At 46.5% G+C, this 27,056-nt stretch overlaps 1 protein-coding gene across 1 annotated transcript in view; it reads right to left on the bottom strand.

The window, feature by feature from the left end:
* LOC138663264 (zinc finger protein 813-like) overlaps positions 1-27,056 on the bottom strand; it is an 88,219-nt gene that overhangs the window by 5,861 nt on the left and 55,302 nt on the right. Inside the window, exons 6-10 of the mRNA XM_069749437.1 lie at positions 7,896-8,045; positions 7,587-7,766; positions 7,381-7,504; positions 7,204-7,301; positions 6,915-7,005 (exon numbers count right to left, since the gene is read on the bottom strand). Coding sequence (XP_069605538.1) covers positions 6,915-7,005; positions 7,204-7,301; positions 7,381-7,504; positions 7,587-7,766; positions 7,896-8,045 — 643 coding nt within the window. The remainder of the gene's footprint in view (positions 1-6,914; positions 7,006-7,203; positions 7,302-7,380; positions 7,505-7,586; positions 7,767-7,895; positions 8,046-27,056) is intronic.

Below are 27,056 nucleotides of genomic sequence, written 5' to 3'. Positions count from 1 at the left end.
TACGGACAGGTAACTCCCATCTCCTGTCCTCCACTCCCCCCAACCCCTGATCACCCCCTGCTCTGGTGATCATCCCCCTGCCTCCCTTTGTCACCTGCAGCTGCAGTGCTTATTTCTGCTCTCCTACCGCCCCCTGCGCCTGTCTGCCCCTCCTCCCCTGGTGATCACTCTCTGCAGTGATCACCGCTAATCACCCCTGCCCACCCTGATCACCGCCTGCCCCACCTAATCACCCCCTGCCCCCCCCATCCACCTGATCACCCCCCTGCCCCCCTTTATCACCTGCTGCTGCCTGCTCTGTTTTCTCCTCTCCTACCCCCCACGCCTGTCAGCCCCTCCTCCCCTAGTGATCACCCTCTTTAGTGATCACCCCCTGATCACCCCCAACCCCCCCGCCGCCTCCCCCGACCCCCTAATCACCCCCTGCACCCCACTGATCACCCCCTGCCTCCCTTTATCACCTGCAGCTGCTGTGCTTATTTCTCCTCTCCTACCGCCCCCTGCGCCTGTCAGCCCCTCCTCCCCTGGTGATCACTCTCTTCAGTGATCACCGCTAATCACCCCCTGCCCCCCCTGATCACCCCCTGCGCCCCCACCCCCATGATCACCCCCTGCCCCCCACTGATCACCCCTGCACTCCTTTATCACCTGCAGCTGCTGCGCTAATTTCTCCTCTCTTACCGCCCCCTGCGCCTGTCAGCCCCTCCTCACCTAGTGATCACCCTCGTCAGTGATCACCACTAATCACCCCCTGCCCCGCTGATCACCCCCTGCCCCCCCTGATCACCCCCTGCCCCCCCTGTCCACCTGATCACCCCCCTTTATCACTTGCTGCTGCCAGCTCCATTTCCATCTGACGCTGCATCTCCTCAGCCCCTTCCTGCCCCCCCGTGCCTGACAGCCCCCTCGCGCCTGACAGCCTTCTCCTGCAGAATAGTTTCACCAAACACATGCAACACTATAATAAAGTTTAGATTTTTTTTTACACACGCACACACACCCCACACACAATGTCCCGCTCATCCCAGTCACAAAGGCTGTACTCAGCTGAGGAGGCATATTCCTTTCTTGCCTCCGAAGCTGATAGTGAGGGAGAGGACCCCACTTTTCTGTATTCCTCCCACTCTTCCTCCTCTAGTGACACCGACTCGCCACCCCCAAGATGTCGCAGGTCGAGAAATGGTCTGGAGCCCAGGGGAGGAGAGCCGGAGCCCAGGGGAGGAGAGCCGGAGCCAAGTGTAAGTAACCCCAAACCTAGTGCTAGTCACTCCCAACCTAGCACTAGTGCCCCCGTCTGGACCCCCATCCCTGAAAATTTTGCTCCACGGATTCCTGATTTCATTCCCCAATTAGGAATCCAATTCGAGACTGCCAACCTCCGGGAAATAGACTTTTTCAAAGTCTTTTTCTCTGAGTCAATCGTCAGTCTCATGGTGGAGCAAACAAATTTGTACGCCCTGCAATTTTTTTCCCAAAACCCAGTTTCATCATTTTCTGCTTGGAGTCCCGTTGACTCTGCAGAAATGTTGAAATATTGGGGACTGGTCCTTCACATGGGGATTGTGAAGAAACCAGAAATTCGCCAATACTGGAGTACTGATATTTTATATCAAACTCCAATATATGGCATGGTTATGAATCGCAAACGTTTTGAGGTGATTCATAAATTTCTCCACTTTAGGGACAATACGGACATCCTTCCTCGCGATGACCCGAATTTTGATAGACTGTTCAAAATTCGGCCAGTTATCGAACACTTCAGCAACAAGTTTGCTGAAGTGTACATTCCCCAAAGGGAAATTTGTGTGGATGAATCCCTCATCCACTTCAAAGGGAGGCTTCAGTTCCGTCAGTACCTGCCCAGCAAAAGGGCGAGGTACGGGATAAAGCTCTACAAGATCTGTGAGAGTACCTCAGGATACACTCTCAGCTTTAGAGTTTATCAAGGAAAGGACAGCAGTATCCAGCCCCCAGAATGTCCACCTGCTCTGGGGGTGAGTGGGAAAATAGTGTGGGATTTGGTCCACACACTGCTTGATAAAGGTTACCATCTGTACGTTGATAACTTTTATACAATCATCCCACTCTTTCAATCCCTCTCTGCCAGAGCTACCGTCGCTTGCGGTACCGTGCGCAGAAACCAGAGGGGTCTCCCTTTGTCACTAATTGAGCAGGCTCTCCCAAAGGGTGAGAGCCGGGCCCAATGTAGTGGCAACATGCTTGTGGTCAAGTTCAAAGACAAAAGGGACATCTTTTTCTTGACAACAATCCATGGTCCCGGCACCACGGCCACCACCGTTCGAGGTACCCCAGTACAGGTCCAAAAACCGGACTGTGCCCTGGGGTACAACAAACACATAGAGGGAGTTGATCTTTCTGATCAAGTCCTCCAGCCCTATAGTGCCATGCGGAAAACGAAGGTGTGGTATAAAAAACTGGCTGTGCACATCGTACAAATGGCACTGTATAATGCATAGGTGCTATCACGATGTGCAGACCAGACCAACAACACCTTCCTTCAGTTCCAGGAGGCGGTGATAAAGGCCCTGATGTTTGGAGGCGAGGAAGGAGCGGGCCCCAGCACCTCTGGAACTCAAGTTTCCCGTATGGTACTGGGGCAACATTTTCCCAGAGAGGGGATAAGAAAAAGGTGCCGAGTGTGCTATAAAAGGGGGACAAGAAAAACAACTCGTTTCCAATGTGAAACGTGTCCTGACAAACCTGGACTGCATTTGAATGAATGCTTCAAAATTCATCACACATCCATTGACTAAACACATCCTGACATGGACTCACCCACACCAGGCTTACATACACAACACCACACACACCAACCTGACGTACACTATACCACACCACACACCAACGTGACGTACACTACGCCAGACACACCAACCTGACACACTACGTCAGGTTGGTGTGTGTGGTGTAGTGTAGTGTATGTCAGGTTGATGTTTGGTGTAGTGTACGTCAGGTTGGAGTGTGTGGTGTAGTATACACCACACACACACCAACCTGACGTACACTATACGACACCAACCTGACGTACACTACACCACACACACCAGCCTGACATAGGTTGTGTACGTCAGGTTGGTGTGTGGGGTGTATACTACACCACACATGATGTACACTACACCACACAACAACCTGACATACACTACACCACACACACCAACCTGACGTAGCGTGTCAGGTTGGTGTGTGTGGCGTTGTGTACGTCAGGTTGGTGTGTATAGTGTATGTCAGGTTGGTGTGTGTGTATACTACACACACCAACCTGACGTACACTACACCATACCAACCTAACGTACACTATACCACACACCAACCTGACGTACACTACACCACACACAGCAACCTGACGTAGCGTGTCAGGTTGGTGTGTGTGGCGTTGTGTACGTCAGGTTGGTGTGTATAGTGTATGTCAGGTTGGTGTGTGTGTGTGTATACTACACACACACCAACCTGACGTACACTACACCACACCAACGTAACGTACACTATACCACACACCAACCTGACGTACACTACACCACACACACCAACCTGACATAGTGTGTCAGGTTGGTGTGTGTGGCGTTGTGTACGTCAGGTTGGTGTGTGGTATAGTGTATGTCAGGTTGGTGTGTGTGGTGTATACTACACCAAACACACCAACCTGACGTACACTACACCACACACACCAACCTGACATAGTGTCAGGTTGGTGTGTGGTGTGGTATAGTGTATGTCAGGTTGGTGTGTGTGTGGTGTATACTACACAACACACACCATCCTGATGTACACTAAACCACATACCAACCTGACATATACTACATACTTTCATTATGCAACGTGTCCGCTAATGATTGGAGCTAATTTTCCATTCAAAAAGTCAAATGGCGCTGCTTCCCTTCCGAGCCTTGCCGTGCGCCCAAACAGTGGTTTACCCCCACATGTGAGGTAGCGGTGTACTCAGGAGAAATTGCCCAACAAATTTTAGGATCTATTTTATCCTGTTGCCCTTGTACAAATTAAAAAAATTGAGGCTAAAATAAATTTTTTGTGGAAAAAAAGTACTTTTTCATAATTACGGATCAATTTGTGAAGCACCTGGGGGTTCAAAATGCTCACTATGCATCTAGATAAGTTCCTTGGGGGGGTCTAGTTTCCAAAATGGGGTCACTTGTGGGGGAGCTCCAATGTTTAGGCCCACAGGGGCTCTCTAAGCGTGGCATGGTGTCCGCTGACAATTGGAGCTAATTTTTCACTCAAAAAGTCAAATGGCGCTGCTTCCCTTCGGAGCTATGCCGTGCGCCCAAACAGTGGTTCACCCCCACATGTGAGGTATCGGTATACTCAGGAGAAATTGCCCAACAAATTTTAGGATCCATTTTATCTTGCTGCCCATGTAAAAATTAAAAAAATTGAAGCTAAAATAAATTTTTTGTGGAAAAAAAGTACTTTTTCATAATTACGGATCAATTTGTGAAGCACCGAGGGGTTCGAAGTGCTCACTATGCATCTAGATAAGTTCCTTGGGGGGTCTAGTTTCCAAAATGGGGTCACTTATGGGGGAGCTTCAATGTTTAGGCCCACAGGGGCTCTCTAAGCGTGGCATGGTGTCCGCTGACAATTGGAGCTAATTTTTTACTCAAAAAGTCAAATGGCGCTGCTTCCCTTCGGAGCCTTGCCGTGTGCACAAACAGTGGTTTGTGACCATATATGATGTATCGGTGTGCTCAGGACAAATTGCCAAACACATTTTAGGATCCAATTTATCCTGTTGCCCATGTAAAAATGAAAAAATTGAGGCTAAAAGAATTTTTTTGTGAAAAAAAGTACTTTTTCATTTTTACGGATCAATTTGTGAAGCATCTGGGGGTTCAAAGTGCTCACTATGCATCTAGATAAGCTCCTTGGGGGGTCTAGTTTGCAAAATGGGGTCACTTGTGGGGGAGCTCCAATGTTTAGGCACACAGGGGCTCTCCAAACGCGACATGGTGTCCGATAAAGATTGGAGCCAATTTTTCATTGAAAAAGTCAAATGGCGCTCCTTCCCTTCCGAGCCCTGTCGTGCACCGAGACAGTGGTTCCCCCCCACATATGAGGTATCGGCGTACTCAGGACAAATTGTACAATAACGTTCGGCATCCAGTTTCTCTTTTTACCTTTGGGAAAATAAAAAAATTGTTGCTAAAACATAATTTTTGTGACTAAAAAGTTAAATGTTCATTTTTTCCTTCCATGTTGCTTCTGCTGCTGTGAAGTACCTGAAGGGTTAATAAACTTCTTGAATGTGGTTTTGAGTACCTTGAGGGGTGGAGTTTTTAGAATAGTGTCATTTTGGGGTATTTTCAGCCATACAGACCCCTCAAACTGACTTCAAATGTGAGGTGGTCCCTAAAAAAAATGGTTTTGTAAATTTCGTTGTAAAAATGAGAAATCGCTGGTCAAATTTTAACCCTTATAACTTCCTAGCAAAAAAATTTTGTTTCCAAAATTGTGCTGATGTAAAGTAAACATGTAGGAAATATTATTTATTAAATATTTTGTGTCACATAACTCTCTGGTTTAACAGAATAAAAATTCAAAATTTGAAAATTGCGAAATTTTCAAAATTTTAGCCAAATTTTTATTTTTTTCACAAATAAACGCAAAAATTATTGACCTAAATTTACCACTAATATGAAGCCCAATATGTCACGAAATAACAATCTCAGAACCGTTAGGATCCATTGAAGCGTTCCCGAGTTATTACCTCATAAAGGGACACTGGTCAGAATTGCAAAAAACGGCCAGGTCATTGAGGTCAAAATAGGCTGGGTCATGAAGGGGTTAAATTTAGATCTTCAGCATTTGGAAGAGGCGATGGAGAGCTTTTTTAAGACTATCAGTTACACACTCACATAAGTGAGGTAGGCCGATCCCACCACAATCAAACTATCATACAGAATGAACAGGTAAAATAAACACAAAGAATAAAAAGTATGTTACATCCCCAACAACAACATATGTACGAGGGGAGAACTCCAACACTATACGAGAGTTGCACTCATTTATGGTGGACCATTGGAGCTACTATGAGTCCTGACCAGAAGAGTAGAGAAAGTATTAGCGCTCCCATTTCAGGAGAGATTGTGCAGTAAGGTAAACTCCTTAGGATCGAACACATAATGTCATTTAGGACGTGGAGTGAATCCATGAAACCAGGGCTCGAGCAAGGTCAACACATCTCCTGCAGGGGTGAATAAATGTATATTACAGCCATCAGCCACACACAGCTTAGAGAAATATCATGGCACAGGTGTAACGATTTTCCTGTAGTTTATCACAATCCTGTTTGAAGTTAGAAGGTTTTAAAAGAAATTTAAAAGTCAGGAGAAGGGAAACTGTTATTATTGTACAGAAATTCACACCTGGCCTCACCGCAAATTTAATGTTATCGATCATAAAAGTAAAATTTGCACAGGAAGACTGGACCTGGTCTTGTAGGGACCATATGAGCACATTCAGCAGCACAGAAGGGAGAGAAGGGAGATTCATCCAATAAGATATCAGGGATCTAGGAAGCCAGCAGCATCATTACCCTCTGCTTTCTCTTCCAGACCCATCATAATATAATTCTTCAAGTGATTTTTTAACTTGTCAGCACATTCTACTTGCGCTTTCTTGACTTTGTTGTTTACAGATCTGGGCAGGTAAGGTCAGTATCTTCAAATCCCAGGGGGTAGGTGGATCCTCCAGGTGGTAAGTTCTATAGAAAAGGGCTTTCAATACCCAAAGTCATTTGAACAGTTTTTGGTGGAGGAGAATGTCATGGTCGGGAGGCAATGATTGTGATACTGCCGGACTACACCACCGATAAAGCAGCCAAAGCCGATAGCGGAGAAGAATCTGTGACTTCTCTGCATTTAGTGATTACTACTCACCTGGGTAGTCATATGTAGGAAACTCCTCTTTACACCACTCATCACCCCTCACATATGTCTCTGTAGTATTACTATGGGTCAGATCTTCACCCTGAAACAAATATTGTAAAAGTCACAGACAGATGGAGAAGTCACATCTATGATCAGCTCTAATCCTGCAATCTCCACCATTCACATTACACATGTATAAAACATATAATACTGGGGGATAAAACAAGACTGAGCACAACACCTTCACAGCAGTCTACACTGCATAGGGGAGATCTCATGACACCTTCTCTCCATCTACCTGATGATCCTGAGGAACAATGGGATCTTCTTGTTTACAGTCCTGTAGAAGAAGAGGACGGGGACATCTCTCTGGGGTTGTCCTCTTACTGGATAGATCTGGAGGAAACACATACAGGGACTGAATTCATTCTTTACATACAGATAATTATAGGCCGTGTGTATTTAGTTCTATTACCTGGTGATGTGAGGGGCTGGGGAACCTCCATCATGAAGTCCTTAAACAGATCTTTGTGTCCTTCTAAATACTCCCACTCTTCCATGGAGAAATAGACAGCGACATCCTGACACCTTATAGGAACCTGACACATACAATGATACCGTCATCTCCTGATCCCTTCATAGTGTTACTGTATAATGTCCCAGCATTCCCAGCAGTGTCACCTCTCCAGTCAGCAGCTCAATCATCTTGTAGATGTGTTCTAGGAACTTCTGGTCATTGATGTCCTCATGTATCAGGGGGTGAGGTGGAGGCCTCGTGATTGGGCTCAGGAGTCTTTCGCATCCCTCAGAAAAGGGGTCCTGACAGCGTTCACTAGTGATCCTCTTCTCTACTGTGTAATCCTGGTTATGGAGAGACACATTAATAAATCTCACTACAGACATTCCCAGAGTCCTCACCTCTCCAGTTCTGTCCATCTGTTATTTCCATAGATAAGAATGATGTAATGTGACGTCATCAGAATCTCTCACCTCTCCAGTAAGACGGAAGAGGATCTCTAGGGTGAGGTGTAATATCCTCTCCGCCATCTTGTCTCTGTCCATATCCATCTTTGATGGGCGATTCAGAAAAATTATCTTATACAGAAGATCTTCACTGAGAGGATCCGATATTGTAGAGACCTGAATGAGAAGATGAGCCGATGTAACATCATAAAAATCCTGTGTAATAATACAATTACTGGAGATAATAAGGGAAACATATGAGAAGATTTATTATTTTACAGTATTTAGATTCCTTCTTTACATCTACTAATAAAACCTATATATTTAGGCCACAGACAACAAGCAGTTTCTTCATCGGAGTCGGCAGCTGAATACATTTCTCATAGACTCATCTTCTATAACGCTAATTCTTGTCTCATTTACCAAAATATTTAGAATTGAGAGTCCTCAGTGATTGATACCTTTTAATGGCTAACTGAAAAGATGGTAACAAATTGCAAGCTTTCGAGACTACACAGGTCTCTTCATCAGGCAAAGACTAAAACAAATTCTGAAGAATCACATATTTATGCACAACATGGCATAGAAAAAAAAGGGAAAAACCATGGATAAGACAGGTGATATGAAGCAGAATTACCATGGGTGATAAACAGTTACGTCCATAAATGTTGGGCCAATTTTTAGATAAGGATTGTTTTATTGTCCTGTGATTAGGGTCTCTGTTGTGATGACCCCACATGGTCTGAGGGGCAAGTTCCTTAGTTGATGTAAAAAGTCATAAATCCATGCGACACATTCATCCTGCAGTGTGAGTGTCAATTGGCCCAACATTTATGGACGTAACTGTTTATCACCCATGGTAATTCTGCTTCATGTCACCTGTCTTAGGCTGGTTTCACATTTGCGTTTTTTGCATATAAACGCATGCGTCGTGTTTTCCTATATTTAACATTAAAAATGCATCGTTTTTTTTGTTCGCGTTTGGCCGTGTTTGACGACGCATGCGTCGTTTCGATGCTTGCATCTTGGCGCGGAAATGCAACATGTAGTAATTTCTAGAGGCGTCTATTTGCCGCCAGGAAACGCATGCGTTTGATTGCGCAAGGTTTGCGTCTAAAAACCCATTGCTGTCTATGTAAACGCATGCGTTTTTAAGCACATGCGTTTTGTTGCGTCTTTGAACGCATGCGTTTCAATTGAGAAAACCATGTCTAGACACTGATAAGCCACCCCCCACCATCCAGGTGATAAAAGGGAGGGTGTGGACAGTTGCAGGTCACTTCTCACCAGACTCTGAAGCAGACGAGACACGACAGTCGGAAGTGGAGCATGTCAGCGAGGTGCGTATTTGCCTCGTCATACGTACGTATACAAGGCTGACTGTCCTCAGTGTAATATTCTTGAATCTTCCTTTCTTTCCACTCGTATTTCTTAATTTTTTTCTTCTGGAATCCTTTTGTATGTTGACTTTCCTATTCATGCCATTTCTCAGCATCTTTTTTCTTTCTTTTCCTTATGTAATTGAGCAAACTTTAATGACTTTCTTTAATTTTAAATTTTTAGGTTTCACAATGGGACGATGACCTGATAGACAATGACCTCCTTATCACCCTGGTCCAGGAGCGAGTCCCGTTGTGGGACAGCCGGGATCCACTGCACTCGAACAACACCACGCTCCGGTGGTTATGGAATGAGGTGGCCCTAGCGATGTGGGATGGCTGGGACAACGCCCCGGCACGGGTCCGAAGTGCATTTGGTAAGTATTGCACTGCAGTGTGAAGCAGCAGAGACCTTGGCCGTGCTCACTCGACTGTGTGTGATGAAAGAAACTCTCCGGAGTTTCTCTCATCACACACAGTTGTCTGAGCACGGCAAAAAGTCCATTTTCTGACCATAATGGTTTTTTTTTAACAGTGGACAAAGTCAAAACACGTTGGCGTTCGATGAAGGACCGCTTCAACAAGGACCTGCGTCAAGAGAGCCGTGTTCCCAGTGGTTCAGGAGCAAGGATCCGAACGTACAAATACCATCGCGTTCTGGCATTTTTAAGACCGGTCCTTGCCCAGAGAACGTAAGTATTTATCACATGCTTTAGGTTGTATTGTATTTCCATAATCTGTATTTTTAAATTCCACAGAATTTTGCTTCTGGTAAATTTTTGATAATAATTTTATTTTTCCTTTTTTCACAGCACATACAGCACGACTGTCAGCCCAGGTTCTGGAGCGGTCCTTCATCCGACAGCCACGGACCCATCCCAGCCATCCAGCAGCGCAGCAGTAAGTGGGCCTTCCACACTAACTGGATACCAGGGAGCTGGTCCATCAGGTCTTCCCCTTTCGCAGTCCTCTTCCACTGCCCCCTTTTTTTTGGGCTCATCCCGGCAGCGGCAGAGGGCTTCGGACAGGTCAGTCATGCCCGAGTTTTTGCACTTGAGCTCGGTTTTACACGAAGCAATCAAGGCTTTAGGTGACCGAATGGATGTTTCACATAACCTCTTGAATGCACGTATCCAGGTCACCAAAAGCCTTGATCAAGTGAAAGCCGACCTCCAGAGGCCAGCTCATCATTTTTTTAACCAAATTGAGCAGGGCATGTCGGAACACCTTACTCCTTATCTCCAGCTGAGTGTCATGCAGGTCTGCAATGCTGCTTACGTGCAGGCTATGCAGCAGAGTCGGTATTTCCAGCAGACAGTGGGGGCATATCCACCTGTGCCTTCACTGTCACGATTGTCCTCAATAACGACCTCTGCTGCATCCCACTGCACGGCCACCTCAATTCCTTCCACAGCCAGACACCACTACAGCACCACCATGCCGAGTGCAGTTGGACATCCCACCGCCAGCACCATGACATCCGCTGCTCCTGCTTGGACCTCCTCCACTGACACCACGATGCAGCAGGACCCTGGCATGGCATTCCGTACCGCCACCTCCACGATGCAGCAGGACCCTGACATAGCCTTCCGTACCACCACCTCCACGATGCAGCAGGACCCTGGCATGGCCTTCTGTACCGCCACCACCACGATGCAGCAGGACCCTCGCATGGCCTTCCGTACCGCCACCACCACGATGCAGCAGGACCCTCGCATGGCCTTCCGTACCGCCACCACCACGATGCAGCAGGACCCTGGCATGGCCTTCCACTCTACAAGCGCTATGGACTCTGGCATGGCTGCACGCTCTACGAGCACTATGGACTCTGGCATGGCTGCATGCTCTACGAGCACTATGGACTCTGGCATGGCTGCAGGCTCTACGAGCACTATGGACTCTGGCATGGCTGCACGCTCTACGAGCACTATGGAATCTGACACAGTGCAGCCAGACCCTGACAGGTCACCCGCCACCACGCCACGGCATATGAGCCCACCAAGAGCTCCCACAACCAGGCAAACAAAAAAAACCCAGAAAAAAAAAAACAGAGGACTCTTATTATTCCTCCCCCTTCACCTACCAATGTGTCTGTAATGTTAGGTTTGTCTCACCCTTCCAGTGCGTCTCAAGCCTCTCATGTGTCAAGCCCCATCACCGAACTTCCAGACCTTTCTAGTTTCATTGCCCCTTCTCCTGCCACCTCTGTGTCGTCCACAGATAGCCAGGCCTCAGTTCTTCACACCCCCCGTTTACATCACTACTCCAAGCCGGCGCAGTAAAAAATAATTTCAGTTGTTAACAAAATAAAAAAAAGTTTGATTTGCCACAATTAAGTTTGGTTTATTGTGTCTATCGCCGCCGGCAACACACACCGTGCGCCAAGAAACGTCGCCACACTCATTAGTTATGACACCTGACCTGTTGAGTAGAGAACTGCCTTGTATAACCACCATTTTCTCTTTTTTATACATAATCGATTACACACAAATTGATGGGACAATGGTGGTCACATGCTACATATCTATGCTCACCAGCACAGGTGTCAGAAATAGTGAATTCATGAGCCTGTATATGTTTATCATGAATTCATTATTTCTGACAGCTGACTTGATGAGTATAGATAGTGTGACAGTGATTGTCTCTTCAATTTGTGTCCAATGGATACAGGAGAAGACAATCATGACGCAATGACGTCAACAAGCTTACCAATAAAGCAACATGGCTGCCATTACTAGCAGTATGTGGCCAGTGTTTTATATCAGTATTTGTAAACCAAAACAAGGAGTGGAACAATTAGAGGTAAATTATGATATTAACATAATAACTAGCACCTCTGCCTTTATCACCCACTCCTGGTTTTGGATTACAAAAACTGATATTAAATACACATAAAATACTGCCAGTTTTAGGACAACCTTGATTTGGAGAGGAAAAAGATAGGAGAGACGGTCAACACAACCAAAACTAAAGTTTATGAATGAGAAATATTATTATCATTGTAGAAAATTACTGGTACAGATTTAATTATAACAGGACATTTACACATTGTCCTGCCATGACACACGTCCAATATCTGAATAAAAAAAGGCAGCAAATTGGTCCCGCATGTGACCAACGGCTGCAGTTGACCGCAGCGGGTGATGCTGGAAATCGGGCAGTGGGTGTGCAACTGGTTCATCCAGTTCAATGTTGGGTTGCTCCTTAACCATTATGTAATTGTGCAGAACCACACAGGCTTTGACCACCTCGTCGACTGTTTCCACTTTTAGATTTATGGCTGATGCAAGAATGCGCCATTTAGCGACCAGAATGCCAAAGGTACACTCTACTGTTCTTCGGGCCCTGGTCAGTCTGTAGTTAAAGATCCTTCTAGTGTGGTTCAAGTCCCGACTGGAATATGGCTTCAGTAGGTTTTCACACATCTGGAAGGCCTCATCCCCAACCATAACAAATGGCATCGGTGGACCTTGAGTGTTGGGGAGAGGTTGCGGCGGTGGAAAATTGAAATTGTTGCCATACACACGGCGGCCCATATCTGAGTTCTTGAAAGTCTGGGAATCATTGCCACGGCCAAAAGCTCCAATGTCCACGGCGATGAAGCGACAGTTCGCATCGGCTATTGCCATGAGCACCACAGAAAAATATTTTTTGTAATCGAAGTACTCCGATCCTGTCCTGGCTGGTTTGATAATGTGAATGTGCTTTCCATCCACCGCTCCTAAACAGTTGGGGAAATCACACACATTCCAGAAATTTTCCGCAATTTCAAGCCACATGTCCAAGATAGGTAGGGGTATAAACTCATCCCGGAGTACATTCCACAAAGCCCGGCAGGTGTCCGTAACTATTCCGGACAGGGTGGATATTCCAAGCCGGTATTGGAAGTGGAGGGATGATAAACTCTCTCCGGTGGCCAGAAATCTGGAAGAAAAACAAACACAAAAAAACATTACAATCTAATCTTTTTATGGTGTGGTTACGATAAAAAAAGAAAGGAAAATACACAAAAAATACATGTCAGAAAACACTAAATTTGTAGTGTCATTGGTTTAGATTTTGAACGTACCTTAATGTAACCAGCAGACGTTCCTCGGGTAGAATCGCTCTACGGAGCTGGGTGTCCTGTCGCCGTATGGCTCCTTGGACACGAGAAAGCAAATCCCGGAACGAGTCTTGCGACATTCGTGTGTATTCACGGAATTTCTCCGGGTTGGCATTAAGCTCGGCATAGAGCGTGTGATAGACTCCACGACTCTCACGTAGTTCGATAATGGGGTGCCTCCAAAAACGCCTACATTGTCTCCTTCTCCATCTTTCGCGACTTCTGTCTTGCTCCCAAGCAAAAGCACAGGCAAGAAACAGCTTGAAGCTGAAATCCATGTTGAAATAAAAGCTCTCCATGCGAAGATCCATCATGACACAGGATACAGTAGCAAACTGTTAAAATTTCAGTAGCCCTAGGGTCTATATATAGAGATCCCATCATACACGCCCTCTGTAGTCCCATTGGCGGTGTCTGGTTATCTTGATTTTTCTCTTGTGAAGTATCTCATCATGCGCATCAAAAACGCAAATGCAGGAAAAAACGCATGTAAACGCGTACAAACGCGGCGTTTTTTTAACCGCATGCGACAACGCATGCGTCTAAAAAACGCTGCGTTTGTACGCATTTATATGCGTTTTTTACACCACTTGCGGATGCGTTTTAAACGCTGCGGATTTAAACGCAAATGTGAAACCAGCCTTTTCCATGGTTTTCCCTTTTTTTTTTTATATGCCATGTTGTGCATAAATATGTGATTCTTCAGAATTTGTTTTAGTCTTTGCCTGATGAAGAGACCTGTGTAGTCTCGAAAGCTTGCAATTTGTTACCATCTTTTCAGTTAGCCATTAACTGAACCACTGAAGACTCTCAATTCTAAATATTTTTCTATCTACTGGCTAACACGGTACCAAGATATATTTCTTTCTCATCTCATTTACCGACACTGGAATCGGCATTAGCAATACTGCAAGAGATATTCATTACACATGACAGGAGAAATAACTACTTCATGATGAGGACGACATCTTCATCTTCTACTACGGCTCTAGAAACAAATTTGTCCAGAGTCCGTCACTGACTCCATCACCACCGGCCGTCTATATGAAGGTTTCCCATCTTCCCCGCACTCTAATCTTCTATCACGTTAGATCTCAGCTCTGATTCACACACAGATGTTTGAGGCTTTTATAAAAGCTTTTTTTTTCCCACAAACACCGCAGACAGAAATTATCTGATCTCAATGTCTCCATGTACAGTGTTTTATGGGGTTTATTTCTGTCATTAGGCTTTCCCATATTACAAGAAAAACACCAGAAAATAAACACATTGAAAATTGGCTCCAACAATTCTTGTAAAAAGAAAAATACATGGAAAAAGCAGAAAACACATTTTATTTTTTCACACAATAAACAATTGTTTAAAAAAAATTAAGTCTTTCGGGCACCAGAACATAGATGTTCACTGCAGGGACGGTACCGAGTGGCTGCAACAAAAACCCTGGCAGTTTAACCACTTACTGCTGCCAAAAGCAAACATGGCATCTAAAGGTACCTTCACACTAAACGATATCGCTAGCGATCCGTGACGTTGCAGCGTCCTGGCTAGCGATATCGTTCAGTTTGACATGCAGCAGCGATCAGAATCCTGCTGTGATGTCGTTGGTCGGGGCTAGAAGGCCAGAACTTTATTTGGTCGCTGGCTCTCCCGCTGACATCGCTGAATCGGCGTGTGTGACACCGATTCAGCGATGTCTTCGCTGGTAACCAGGGTAAACATCGGGTTACTAAGCGCAGGGCCGCGCTTAGTAACCCGATGTTTACCCTGGTTACCATCCTAAAAGTAAAAAAAACAAACGCTTCATACTTACCTTTCGCTGTCTGTCCTCCGGCGCTCTGCTTTCCTGCACTCACTGTGAGCACAGCGGCCGGAAAGCAGAGCGGTGACATCACCTCTCTGCTTTCCGGCCGCTGTGCTCACAGCCAGTACAGAGAAGCAGAGCACCGGGGACAGACAGCGGAAGGTAAGTATGAAGCGTTTGGTTTTTTTTACTTTTAGGATGGTAACCAGGGTAAACATTGGGTTACTAAGCGCGGCCCTGCGCTTAGTAACCCGATGTTTACCCTGGTTATCGGCATCTTTGGTCGCTGGAGAGCGGTCTGTGTGACAGCTCTCCAGCGACCAAACAGCGATGCTGCAGCGATCCGGATCGTTGTCTGGATCGCTGCAGCGTCGTTTAGTGTGAAGGTACCTTAAGGTGTGAGAGTTCGGCTGAATGCCCCTCTGCCCCCAAGTACTCGATAGTATGGGGCGGCCTAGTTACTACGATACTTACATGCCTAATAATGGTGTCTGGGCTGCAATGTATGAAGGTCTATTAGGCCGGGCCAGAGGCAGCGTCCAATAAGTTACCTTTCACCACCCCTATACACCTTAGAGTAAAGTTACATGAAAACACTGATTTCGGGGGGTTTGGCCGACCATACAATGTATTTCGGGGCCTCCCAACAGATGATGCTGGGGCAGAGAAGGATCTGGCATCCTGAATTTCAGAGGCTAATCCGTTTGTTCTTCCTGTAGATAATCCTCCGCTAGAGGAGTCTGGAGGCGACTCTCTCATACAGACCACAGGAAAGCTGGAATATTTGTGTGTATGGGGGAGTCGGGAGAGATAGGCGTCTGCCAAATGATCGTTCAGCCAACACTTATCTCATGTGTATGGGGCCGTTAGTATTACACTGACAGGCAGGGATGATACACGGCACTACAGTAGTACAGGGCATCACCGGAGCCATCAGAGGCTTGGATGTTGTATGATCGCAGTAATCAGAGGTGTTTAAAAAAGTTTTTAAAAAAGTTTAATGTGAAAAAAAATCACAGTTTTAGCAATAAGAAATATCCTTAACTATAGGGAAAACAGAATCACTGCACAATGTTAGTTAAGTCACGTCCATAACAATTTTGTTATACTTTATTATCCTGTACACTGTGGTGTAGATAGAAATCACAGGTCTGACAGCAATAGCTGGAATTGGACCCACAATCTCAAGAGGAAACTAAACCGTTGACTGATTTAACCAAGAAGGGTGCTGATGTGGTCAATTGGTCTTCTGCTGCTGTGGAAGCTTTTCAGGAGTTGAAGCGTCGTTTTTCTTCTGCCCCTGTGTTGTGCCAACCAGATGTTTCGCTTCCGTTCCAGGTCGAGGTTGATGCTTCTGAAATTGGAGCAGGGGATGTTTTGTCGCAGAGAAGTTCTGATTGCTCGGTGATGAAACCATGCGCCTTCTTTTCCAGGAAATTTTCGCCTGCTGAGCAAAATTATGATGTTGGCAATCGAGAGTTGCTAGCCATGAAGTGGGCATTCGAGGAGTGGCGTCATTGGCTTGAAGGAGCTAAGCATCGCGTGGTGGTCTTGACTGATCACAAGAGCTTGACTTATCTCGAGTCTGCCAAACGGTTGAATCCTAGACAGGCTCGTTGGTCGCTGTTTTTCTCCCGTTTTGACTTTGTGGTTTCGTACCTTCCGGGCTCTAAAAATGTGAAGGCGGATGCCCTGTCTAGGAGTTTTGTGCCCGATTCTCCGGGTTTGTCTGAGCCGGCGGGCATTCTCAAAGAGGGGGTAATTTTGTCTGCCATCTCCCCTGATTTGCGGCGGGTGCTGCAAAAATTTCAGGCTAATAGACCTGACCGTTGCCCAGTGGAGAAACTGTTTGTCCCTGATAGGTGGATGAATAAAGTTATCTCTGAGGTTCATTGTTCGGTGTTGGCTGGTCATCCTGGAATCTTGGGTACCAGAGATTTGGTGGCGAGATCCTTTTGGTGGCCGTCTCTGTCGCGGGATGTGCGTTCTTTTGTGCAGTCCTGTGGGATTTGTGCTCGGGCTAAGCCCTGCTGTTCTCGTGCCAGTGGGTTGCTTTTGCCCTTGCCGGTCCCGAAGAGGCCTTGGACACATATCTCTATGGATTTTATTTCGGATCTCCCCGTCTCTCAAAGAATGTTGGTCATTTGGGTGGTTTGTGATCGCTTCTCTAAGATGGTCCATTTGGTGCCCTTGTCTAAATTGCCTTCCTCCTCTGATTTGGTGCCATTGTTTTTCCAGCATGTGGTTCGTTTACATGGCATTCCAGAGAACATCGTTTCTCACAGAGGTTCCCAGTTTGTTTCGAGGTTTTGGCGAGCCTTTTGTGCTAGGATGGGCATTGATTTGTCTTTTTCCTCGGCTTTCCATCCTCAGACAAATGGCCAGACTGAACGAACCAATCAGACCTTGGAAACATATCTGAGATGTTTTGTTTCTGCTGATCAGGATGATTGGGTGTCCTTTTTGCCTTTGGCTGAGTTCGCCCTTAATAATCGGGCCAGCTCGGCTACTTTGGTTTCGCCGTTTTTCTGCAATTCTGGGTTCCACCCTCGTTTCTCTTCAGGGCAGGTTGAGTCTTCGGACTGTCCTGGTGTGGATACTGTGGTGGATAGGTTGCAGCAGATTTGGACTCATGTAGTGGACAATTTGACTTTGTCCCAGGAGAAGGCTCAACGTTTCGCTAACCGCAGGCGCTGTGTGGGTCCCCGACTTCGTGTTGGGGATTTGGTTTGGTTGTCATCTCATTATATTCCTATGAAGGTTTCCTCTCCTAAGTTTAAGCCTCGTTTCATTGGTCCATATAGGATTTCTGAGGTTCTTAATCCTGTGTCTTTTCGTTTGACTCTTCCAGCTTTTTTTTCCATCCATAACGTGTTCCATAGGTCATTGTTGCGGAGATACGTGGCACCTGTGGTTCCATCTATTGATCCTCCTGCTCCGGTTTTGGTTGAAGGGAAGTTGGAGTATATAGTGGAGAAGATTTTGGATTCTCGTGTTTCGAGACGGAAACTCCAGTATCTGGTTAAGTGGAAAGGTTATGGTCAGGAAGATAATTCCTGGGTCTTTGCCTCTGATGTCCATGCTGCCGATCTGGTTCGTGCCTTTCATGTGGCTCATCCTGGTCGGCCTGGGGGCTCTGGTGAGGGTTCGGTGACCCCTCCTCAAGGGGGGGGGGGTACTGTTGTGAATTCTGTGGCCAAGCTCCCTCCTGTGGTCGTGAGTGGTACTTCGGCTGGTTCTGTCTATGAGCTTCCTTTGGTGGATGAGAGTGGTACTGCGGCTTCTGAGTTTCCTTCCTCAGGTGTTGAGGTTAAGTCGTTAGGTGCTGCTCTATTTAACTCCAACTAGTGCTTTGATCCTGGCCTCCAGTCAATGTTCTAGTATTGGTCTTGCTTCCTCCTGGATCGTTCCTGTGGCCTGTCTGCTCTGCATAAGCTAAGTTTTGCTTGTGTTATTTTTGTTTGCTATTTTTTCTGTCCAGCTTGCTATATTGGTTTTTCTTGCTTGCTGGAAGCTCTGGACGCAGAGGGAGCACCTCCGTACCGTTAGTCGGTGCGGAGGGTCTTTTTGCCCCTCTGCGTGGTTGTTTGTAGGGTTTTGTGTTGACCGCAAAGCAATCTTTCCTATCCTCGGTCTGTTCAGTAAGTCGGGCCTCACTTTGCTAAATCTATTTCATCTCTGCGTTTGTATTTTCATCTCAACTCACAGTCATTATATGTGGGGGGCTGCCTTTTCCTTTGGGGTATTTCTCTGAGGCAAGGTAGGCTTATTTTTCTATCTTCAGGGCTAGCTAGTTTCTCAGGCTGTGCTCGAGGCGCATAGGACTGGTCAGGAGCGCTCCACGGCTACCTCTAGTGTGGTTGGATAGGATTAGGGATTGCGGTCAGCAGAGTTCCCACGTCTCAGAGCTCGTCCTATGTTTTTTGGTAATTGTCAGGTCACTTTGTGTGCTCTGAACTTCAAGGTCCATTGTGGTTCTGAATTACCTGTTCATAACAGATCTGGATGCCGCATGCTGTACAATGTGTGAGTGTGGACACTAAAACACGTTTGCTATGAACTTTTCCTGTGGTCACTGTCTGCACACTGAACAATCCCCGCTCTCACATAGCAACAACAGCAACAAACTAATAACCAGTTGCTGCAGCAAATTGCAGCCCTGCGTGAGGCACCTCTACCGCCGACCCTGGAATGTCGCGAGGCCCAAGTAAAGGTTTGCTCCGCTTTGAGGAAATTGAGTCTGGAAGACGACGTGGAAGTTTTCCTCACCATCCATGAGCACATGGCAGAGCGGGAGAACCTGCCAACGTTCCAGTGGGCCAAAATGGTGGCTCGATTCCTGAGGGGTGACGTGATAAACGCTTACTTTGACCTCAGTCGGACGGACGCCCAGGACTACACCATGCTAAAAGGTGAGATCCTTGCCTGACTAGGGGTTAATACCTTCATGCCATACAGCATTGGGTGGGGACCCGGGCACTGTGGACCAGGTGGTCAGGGCCGGCATCAGCACCCGGGCAAGTTCCGGGGCCCTGGCAAGACAGGGGGGCCCATTCAGGGCTGGCATTAGGGGCAGGCAGCTGCCTAGGGCCCCCGGTCCCCCAGGGGCCCTCAGCTAGCGGCTCATCACAAGGCCGCTATGGGGCCTCTGTGAGGCATGGGGGCCCGCCTGTCGCCAGCGCCAACTCCCCCGCCGCTGCATTGAACTATACAGGCAGTATACCGGTGTCTGCCTATAACAAAAAGGCCATGGTTCGCTCCTTTAACGTGGGAGATCGGGTGTTGGTTTTGGTGCCCACTACCAAAAGCAAAATTATGGCCAAGTGGCAAGGGCCGTATGAAGTTTGGGAAAAAGTGGGCGAAGTAAACTACAGAGTTTACCAATCCGGGGAAAGAAAACCTGAACAGTTGCATCACATTAATCTGTTGAAAGCGTGGAAGGACCGGGAGTGTATGCTTACGGAGGTGACTCCCAACATATCATCTGGGGACCCTCCGATATCGGCCCAGACGGAGGCCGAGGGAGAGGTAAAGATAGGATACACCCTCTCGAAACAGCAGCAGCAAGAGGTGCGGAAATTGGTAAAAGGGAATACTGATGTATTATTGGGTTTACCCAGTCAAACCTATGTCATCCAGCATGACATTGTCACCGAGCCTCACGTGACGTTATAAATGAAACCGTACTGTGTGTCCGTGGCACGCAGACAAGCGATCGTAAGTGAGGTGAAACAAATGCTTCTGTTGGGAGTAATTGAGGAATCCTGGAGTGACTGGGCTAGCCAAGATGGTGCTAATCCTGAAGCCGGATTGGTCATACTCATAACTATTCTGTATTGACTTCCGTAAGTTAATTGAGGTGTCAAAGTTCGACCTTTACCTAATGCCCAGGGTAGACGAGCTGATCGAGCACCTGGGTCAGGCCGGGTACGTCACCACGCTTGAACTGACTAAGTGATATTGGCATTTGCCTCTTACAGAGTCGGCAAAGGAAAAGACCGACTTCATAACACCGGAGGGTCTCTACCACTATGTCGGCCTGCCCTTTGGACTACATGGGGCCCCAGCCACGTTCCAGAGGTTAATGGACATAGTACTGGAACCCCATTGGAAGACGTTTTCATCTTTAGTACTGACTGGCATACCCACTTGTTCTAGGTGCAAGCGGTAGTAGATTTGCTCAAAGCCGTGGGCCTGATGGCGAATCCCAAGAAATGTGCTGTAGGCAGGAGGGGGCTGGGTGGCAGAGAGGCATTTGCCCTGAGCCAGTTAATTAGCACCTGCCCACCCTGTAGCGTGTACAATGAAAGAACACCTGACTGCGGCCCGCGGTAGTGGAGAGCGGCCAGCCACACACAGCTGACAGCGGGGCGGGCGGGACTCACTGCAGGCTGAGAGCGCGTTGCTATGGCACCCAGCGGGCATGCTGGGATTGGATCTGGATGGGGTTCAGAGAGTCTTGTCATGTACAGCGTGCTACGTAAGCATGCCTCTGAACCCTGATCTGAGGTTGAGAAGACAGGCAGTGGCCACCATTACAGTTTGCCACAGGCCCACAGCTCAAAGGATAGTCTGAGTTCCACTTCTACTCCAGTCCCTGCTGCTCAGTGCCTGTGCCCTGCGGTAAGTGGTGTCCATGTCCAATATTATCCCAGATACCTTTGGGTAGTATTATGCCATTTTTTGAATAGCAAACTGAATTAGATGGTATTAACATGAATATATGGTACGATAGTGTTTGTGCCAGTCTTATTAGTGCATTTGCTCAGTTGAATACTTAAAGGGAACGTGTCACCTCGTTTTGCTGCTGTAAGATGCGGCCACTGGCTTTTGGGGCTTATCTACAGCATTCTATAATGCTGCAGATAAGCCCCCGGTCCACCCTGAAAGATAAGAAAAACAAATTTTATTATATTCACCCAGGGGGCGGTCCGATGCGGTCCAGTCTGATGAGAGTCGCAGGTCTGGGTCCGGTGCCTCCAATTTCCATGCGATGTCGTCATCCTGCTTGCTTCGCATTGTGCTCCTGTGCAGGCGTACTGATCTGCCCTGTTGAGGGCAGAGCAAAGTCCTGCAGTGCGCAGACGCTGGGAAAGGTCAGAGAGGCCCAGTGCCTGCGCACTGCAGTACTTTGCTCTGCCCTCAACAGGGCAAATCAGTACGCCTGCGCAGGAGTACGACACGAAGCAAGCAGGATAACGACATCGCATGAAAATGGCAGGTGCCGGACCCGGACATGCGACATCCATTAGACTGGACCGCCCCTGGGTGAGTATAATAAAACTTGTTTTTTCTTATCTTTAAGGTCAGACCGGGGGCTTATGTACAGCATTATAGAATGCTGTAGATAAGTCCTGAAAGGCAGTGGCCGCATCTTATAGCAGCAAAACGCGGTGACAGGTTCCCTTTAAAATCGTCTATCTGATATTTATTGATTTAATGATAAAGGCTTGACTTGCTAGGAGAATATTTTAGTATGGGATATCAGAACCATCTGATGGCCAATTGTGGAAATAGCAACTACTACTTCATATTATGATTGTATTTGAGGCACAAATGAAATGTTAGTACATTTTTCTGCACTAAGCACTTTATAGCATTATAGCACCTATTTTGCACATGTACCTTTTTAATTAGGGTCAAGCCCAAAAATAATCATTGGCAACTACTGATATAAGCTATATGTTCTATGTCATTAAAAATTAACATTGGACTTTTTGTTCCTGTTATTTTAATCAATTTTTGTATGAATTAATACATTTCATCATTTTAATATATTTTCTTTGGTCACTTCAATTTAATTTTTGTTCCTAAATGGGATATGCAAAAATTTGTGTTTAATATATACTGCACCCTGTATGTAGTACCTGTGTATACTGCACCCTGTATATAGTACCTGTATATACAACACCCTGTATATAGTACCTGTGTATACTGCACCCTGTATCTAGTACCTGTATATACTGCACCCTGCCTTGCGCAGGCGTGTACTACGGAGGACAGAGAATGAACTTCAATCCAATATTGCGGACAGCATGCAGCCAGCGAGTAAGGAAAGGGTGAATCAAACACCTGAAAACTCCGCCCATATGACCGAAAACCGGTCCCGCCAAATTCAGGTGACAGGTTCCCTTTAAGCTGGTCACAGGTTTCAAGCAATATGGGAAATAAAAAGGATCTCTCTGCTGCTGAAAAGCGTTAAATAGTGCAATGTCTTGAACAAGGTATGAAAACATTAGATATTTCACGAAAACTTAGAGTGATCATCATACTGTGAAGAGATTTGTGACTGAAACAGAGCACAGACAGAGTTCATGCAGATAAAGGCATAATGAGGAAGGTTTCTGTCTGACTAGTTCACTGGATTAAGAGAGCAGCTGCCAAAATACCATTACAAAGCATCAATCAGTTAATTGAAGCTGCTGGTGCCTCTGGAGTCCCTCGAACCTCAAGGTGCAGGATCCTTCAAACAGTTGCTGTGGTGCATAAACTTACTATTCGGCCACCCCTAAACAGTGTTCACAAGCAGAAACGGTTGCAGTGGGCCCAGACATACATGAAGACTAATTTTCAAACAGTCTTGTTTACTGATGAGTGTCGAACAACCCTGGATGGTCCAGATGGTTTAGTAGTGGATGGTTGGTGGATGGCCACCATGTCCCAACAAGGCTGTGAGGTCAGCAAGGAGGTAGAGGAGTCATGTTTTAGGCCGGAATCATGGGGAAACAGCTGGTAGGGTCCTTTAAGGTTCCTGAAGGTGTGAAAAATGACCTCTGCAAAGTATATAATTTCTGACTGACAACTTTCTTCCATCGTATAAAAAGAAGAAACGTGTCATCAGGAGCAAAATCATATTCATGCTGACAATGCTCCATCTCATGCTGCAAAGAATACCTCTGAGTCATTGGCTGCTATGGGCATAAAAGGAGATAAACTTATGGTGTGGCCACCATCTTCACCTGACCTCAACCCTATAGAGAACCTTTGGAGTCTCATCCAGCACAAGATCTATGAGGGTGGGAGGCAGTTCATATCAAAACAGCAGCTCTGGGAGGGAAGAAATACAAGCAGAAACTCTCCAAAAACCCACAAGTTCGATGGAAGCAAGAATTGTGAAGGTGATATCAAAGAAGGGCTCCTATGTTAAAGGGACTCTATCACCTGAATTTGGCGGGACTGGTTTTGGGTCATATGGGCGGAGTTTTGGGGTGTTTGATTCACCCTTTCCTTACCCGCTGGCTGCATGCTGGCTGCAATATTGGATTGAAGTTCATTCTCTGTCCTCCATAGTACACGCCTGCACAAAGCAATCTTGGCTTGTGCAGGCGTGTACTATGGAGGACAGAAAATGAACTTCAATCCAATATTGCAGCCAGCATGCAGCCAGCGGGTAAGGAAAGGGTGAATCAAACACCCAAAAACTCCGCCCATATGACCCAAAACCAGTCCCGCCAAATTCAGGTGACAGGTTCCCTTTAACATGTAACTTGGCCTGTTAGGAGGTTTTGGAGTTAAATAGCTTTTTTGTTCAGTGAATGTGACCTCCTAATGCTGCAAATTCAACAAATGAGCATTTTCAGTTCTTTAAAACATATCAAATGCCTAGAAATTCTACTGTGCCTCATAATTTGGAACAGTGCATTTTGAGATTTTATTCATTTTGGAGATTATACTGTTATTATTGGGAGGTTTCTTCAATAAAATTCGATGTATACTCTAACGGGTGATGACTTTTATTAGACTGACTTATTTGCACCGACCATTTAGGAAAATCCGAGAAAAATGTCATTTGCATAATAATTTGGCACATGGTGTATATACTGCATCCTGTATATAGTACCTGCATATACTGCACCCTGTATATAGTACCTGTGTATACTGTACTATATATATATCTACTATATAATTGTCTAAGGGTCACTTCCTTCTTTCTGTCTGTCCTTCTGTCTGTCACGGATATTCATTGGTCGCGGCCTCTGTCATGGAATCCAAGTCGCTGATTAGTCTCGCCAGCTGCCTGTCATGGCTGCCGCGACCAATCAGCGACGGCCACAGTTCGATTAGTCCCTCCCTACTCCCCTGCAGTCGGCGCCCGCTCCATACTCCCCGCAGTCACCGCTCACACATGGTTAATGCCAGCGGTAACGGACCGCGTTATGCCATGGGTAACGCACTCCATTACCGCCGCTCTTAACCCTGTGTAACCAAGTTTTTACTATTGATGCTGCCTGAGCAGCATCAATAGTAAAAAGATCTAATGTTAAAAATAATAAAAAATCATCATATACTCACCCTCCGGCGCCTTTCCCGCTCTTCGCGACGTTCCGGGGCTAAGGATGGTATGCAACTAGGACCTTCCATGACATCACGGTCATGTGACCACGACGTCATCACAGGTCCTGCGCGCCTGCGCGAGAAGGACCTTCCATAATGTCACGGTCATGTGACCGCGACGTCATCACAGGTCCTGCGCGCATACGTAAGAAGGACCTGCCATGACGTCACGGTCATGTGACCGCGACGTCATCAGACCCTGGGACCGGAAGCTGGCGATAGAACTACAAGGGGCCCTCGGATCGTAAGGTGAGTATATGTTTATTTTTTATTTTTTAACCTGTGACATACGTGGCTGGGCAATATACTACGTAGCTGGGCAATATACTACGTGACTGGGCAATATACTACGTGGCTCTGTGCTGTAGACTACGTCGCTGTGCAATATACTACGTGGCTCTGTGCTGTATACTACGTCACTGGGCAATATACTACGTGGCTCTGTGCTGTATACTACGTCACTGGGCAATAAGCTCTGTGCTGTATACTACGTCGCTGGGCAATATACTACGTGGCTGGGCAATATACTATGTGACTGGGCAATATACTACGTAGCTGGGCAATATAGTACGTGACTGGGCAATATACTACGTGGGCTGTGCAATATACTACATGGCTCTGTGCTGTATACTACGTCGCTGGGCAATATACTACGTCGCTGGGCAATATACTACGTAACTGGGCAATATACTACATAACTGGGCAATATATTACGTGGCTGGGCAATATGCTCTGTGCTGTATACTACGTCGCTGGGCAATATACTACGTGGCTGGGCAATATACTACGTGACTGGGCAATATACTATGTGACTGGGCAATATACTACGTAGCTGGGCAATATAGTATGTGACTGGGCAATATACTACATAGCTGGGCAATATAGTACGTGACTGGGCAATATACTACGTGGGCTGTGCAATATACTACGTGGCTCTGTGCTGTATACTACGTCGCTGGGCAATATACTACGTGGCTGGCAATATGCTCTGTGCTGTATACTACATCGCTGGGCAATATACTACGTGGCTGGGCAATATACTACGTGGCTGGGCAATATACTACGTGGCTGGGCAATATACTACGTGGCTGGGCAATATACTACGTGGCTGGGCAATATACTACATGGCTGGGCAATATACTACGAGGACATGCATATTCTAGAATACCCGATGCGTGAGAATCGGGCCACCATCTAATATATATATATATGTATACCTGTGTATACTGCACCCTGTATATAGTACCTGTGTATACTGCACCCTGTAAATAGTACCTGTGTATACTGCGCCCTGTATATAGTACCTGTGTATACTGCACCCTGTATATAGTACCTGTGTATACTGCACCCAATACATAGTACCTGTGTATACTGCACCCTGTATATAGTACCTGTGTATACTGCACCCTGTTTATAGTACCTGTATATACGGCACCCTGTATATAGTACCTGTGTATACTGCACCCTGTATATAGTACCTGTGTATACTGCACCCTGTATATAGTACCTGTGTATACTGCACCCTGTATATAGTACCTGTGTATACTGCGCCCTGTATATAGTACCTGTGTATACTGCACCCTGTATATAGTACCTGTGTATACTGCGCCCTGTATATAGTACCTGTGTATACTGCACCCTGTATATAGTACCTGTGTATACTGCGCCCTGTTTATACGGGTGCTCTGAGAGCTCTGATGCTGGGAGGAAATTAACTTTATTCCATCCGACAGTCTCGCTCTTTCAGTCACGTGTTCACTGACTGACAGCAGGTTCTAATGCATAGTTAGCTGTCAGTCAGTGCAGCGGGCACGGTCGCAGACACTGCTCCCTATACACAGAGTGATGACTGAACCCACGCCGGCAGTAACCACATGGCTGAAAGAGTGAGACTGAAAGATGGAATAAAGTGAATTTCCTCCCAGCATCAGAGCTCTCAGAGCAGGTGCCTCACGGTGTCAGAACACTACTAAACTACAGATTATCCACATATCTGCAGCGTAATAGTTTTGGGGACATGCTAGGTTTCCTTTAAGGCCGGTTTCACACTAGCGTGTGTGATGCGAGAA

This window comes from Ranitomeya imitator, chromosome 2 (genome assembly GCF_032444005.1).
Source record: "Ranitomeya imitator isolate aRanImi1 chromosome 2, aRanImi1.pri, whole genome shotgun sequence".
Taxonomy (NCBI): domain Eukaryota; kingdom Metazoa; phylum Chordata; class Amphibia; order Anura; family Dendrobatidae; genus Ranitomeya; species Ranitomeya imitator.
This window is presented reverse-complemented; position numbering and strand designations above follow the sequence as displayed.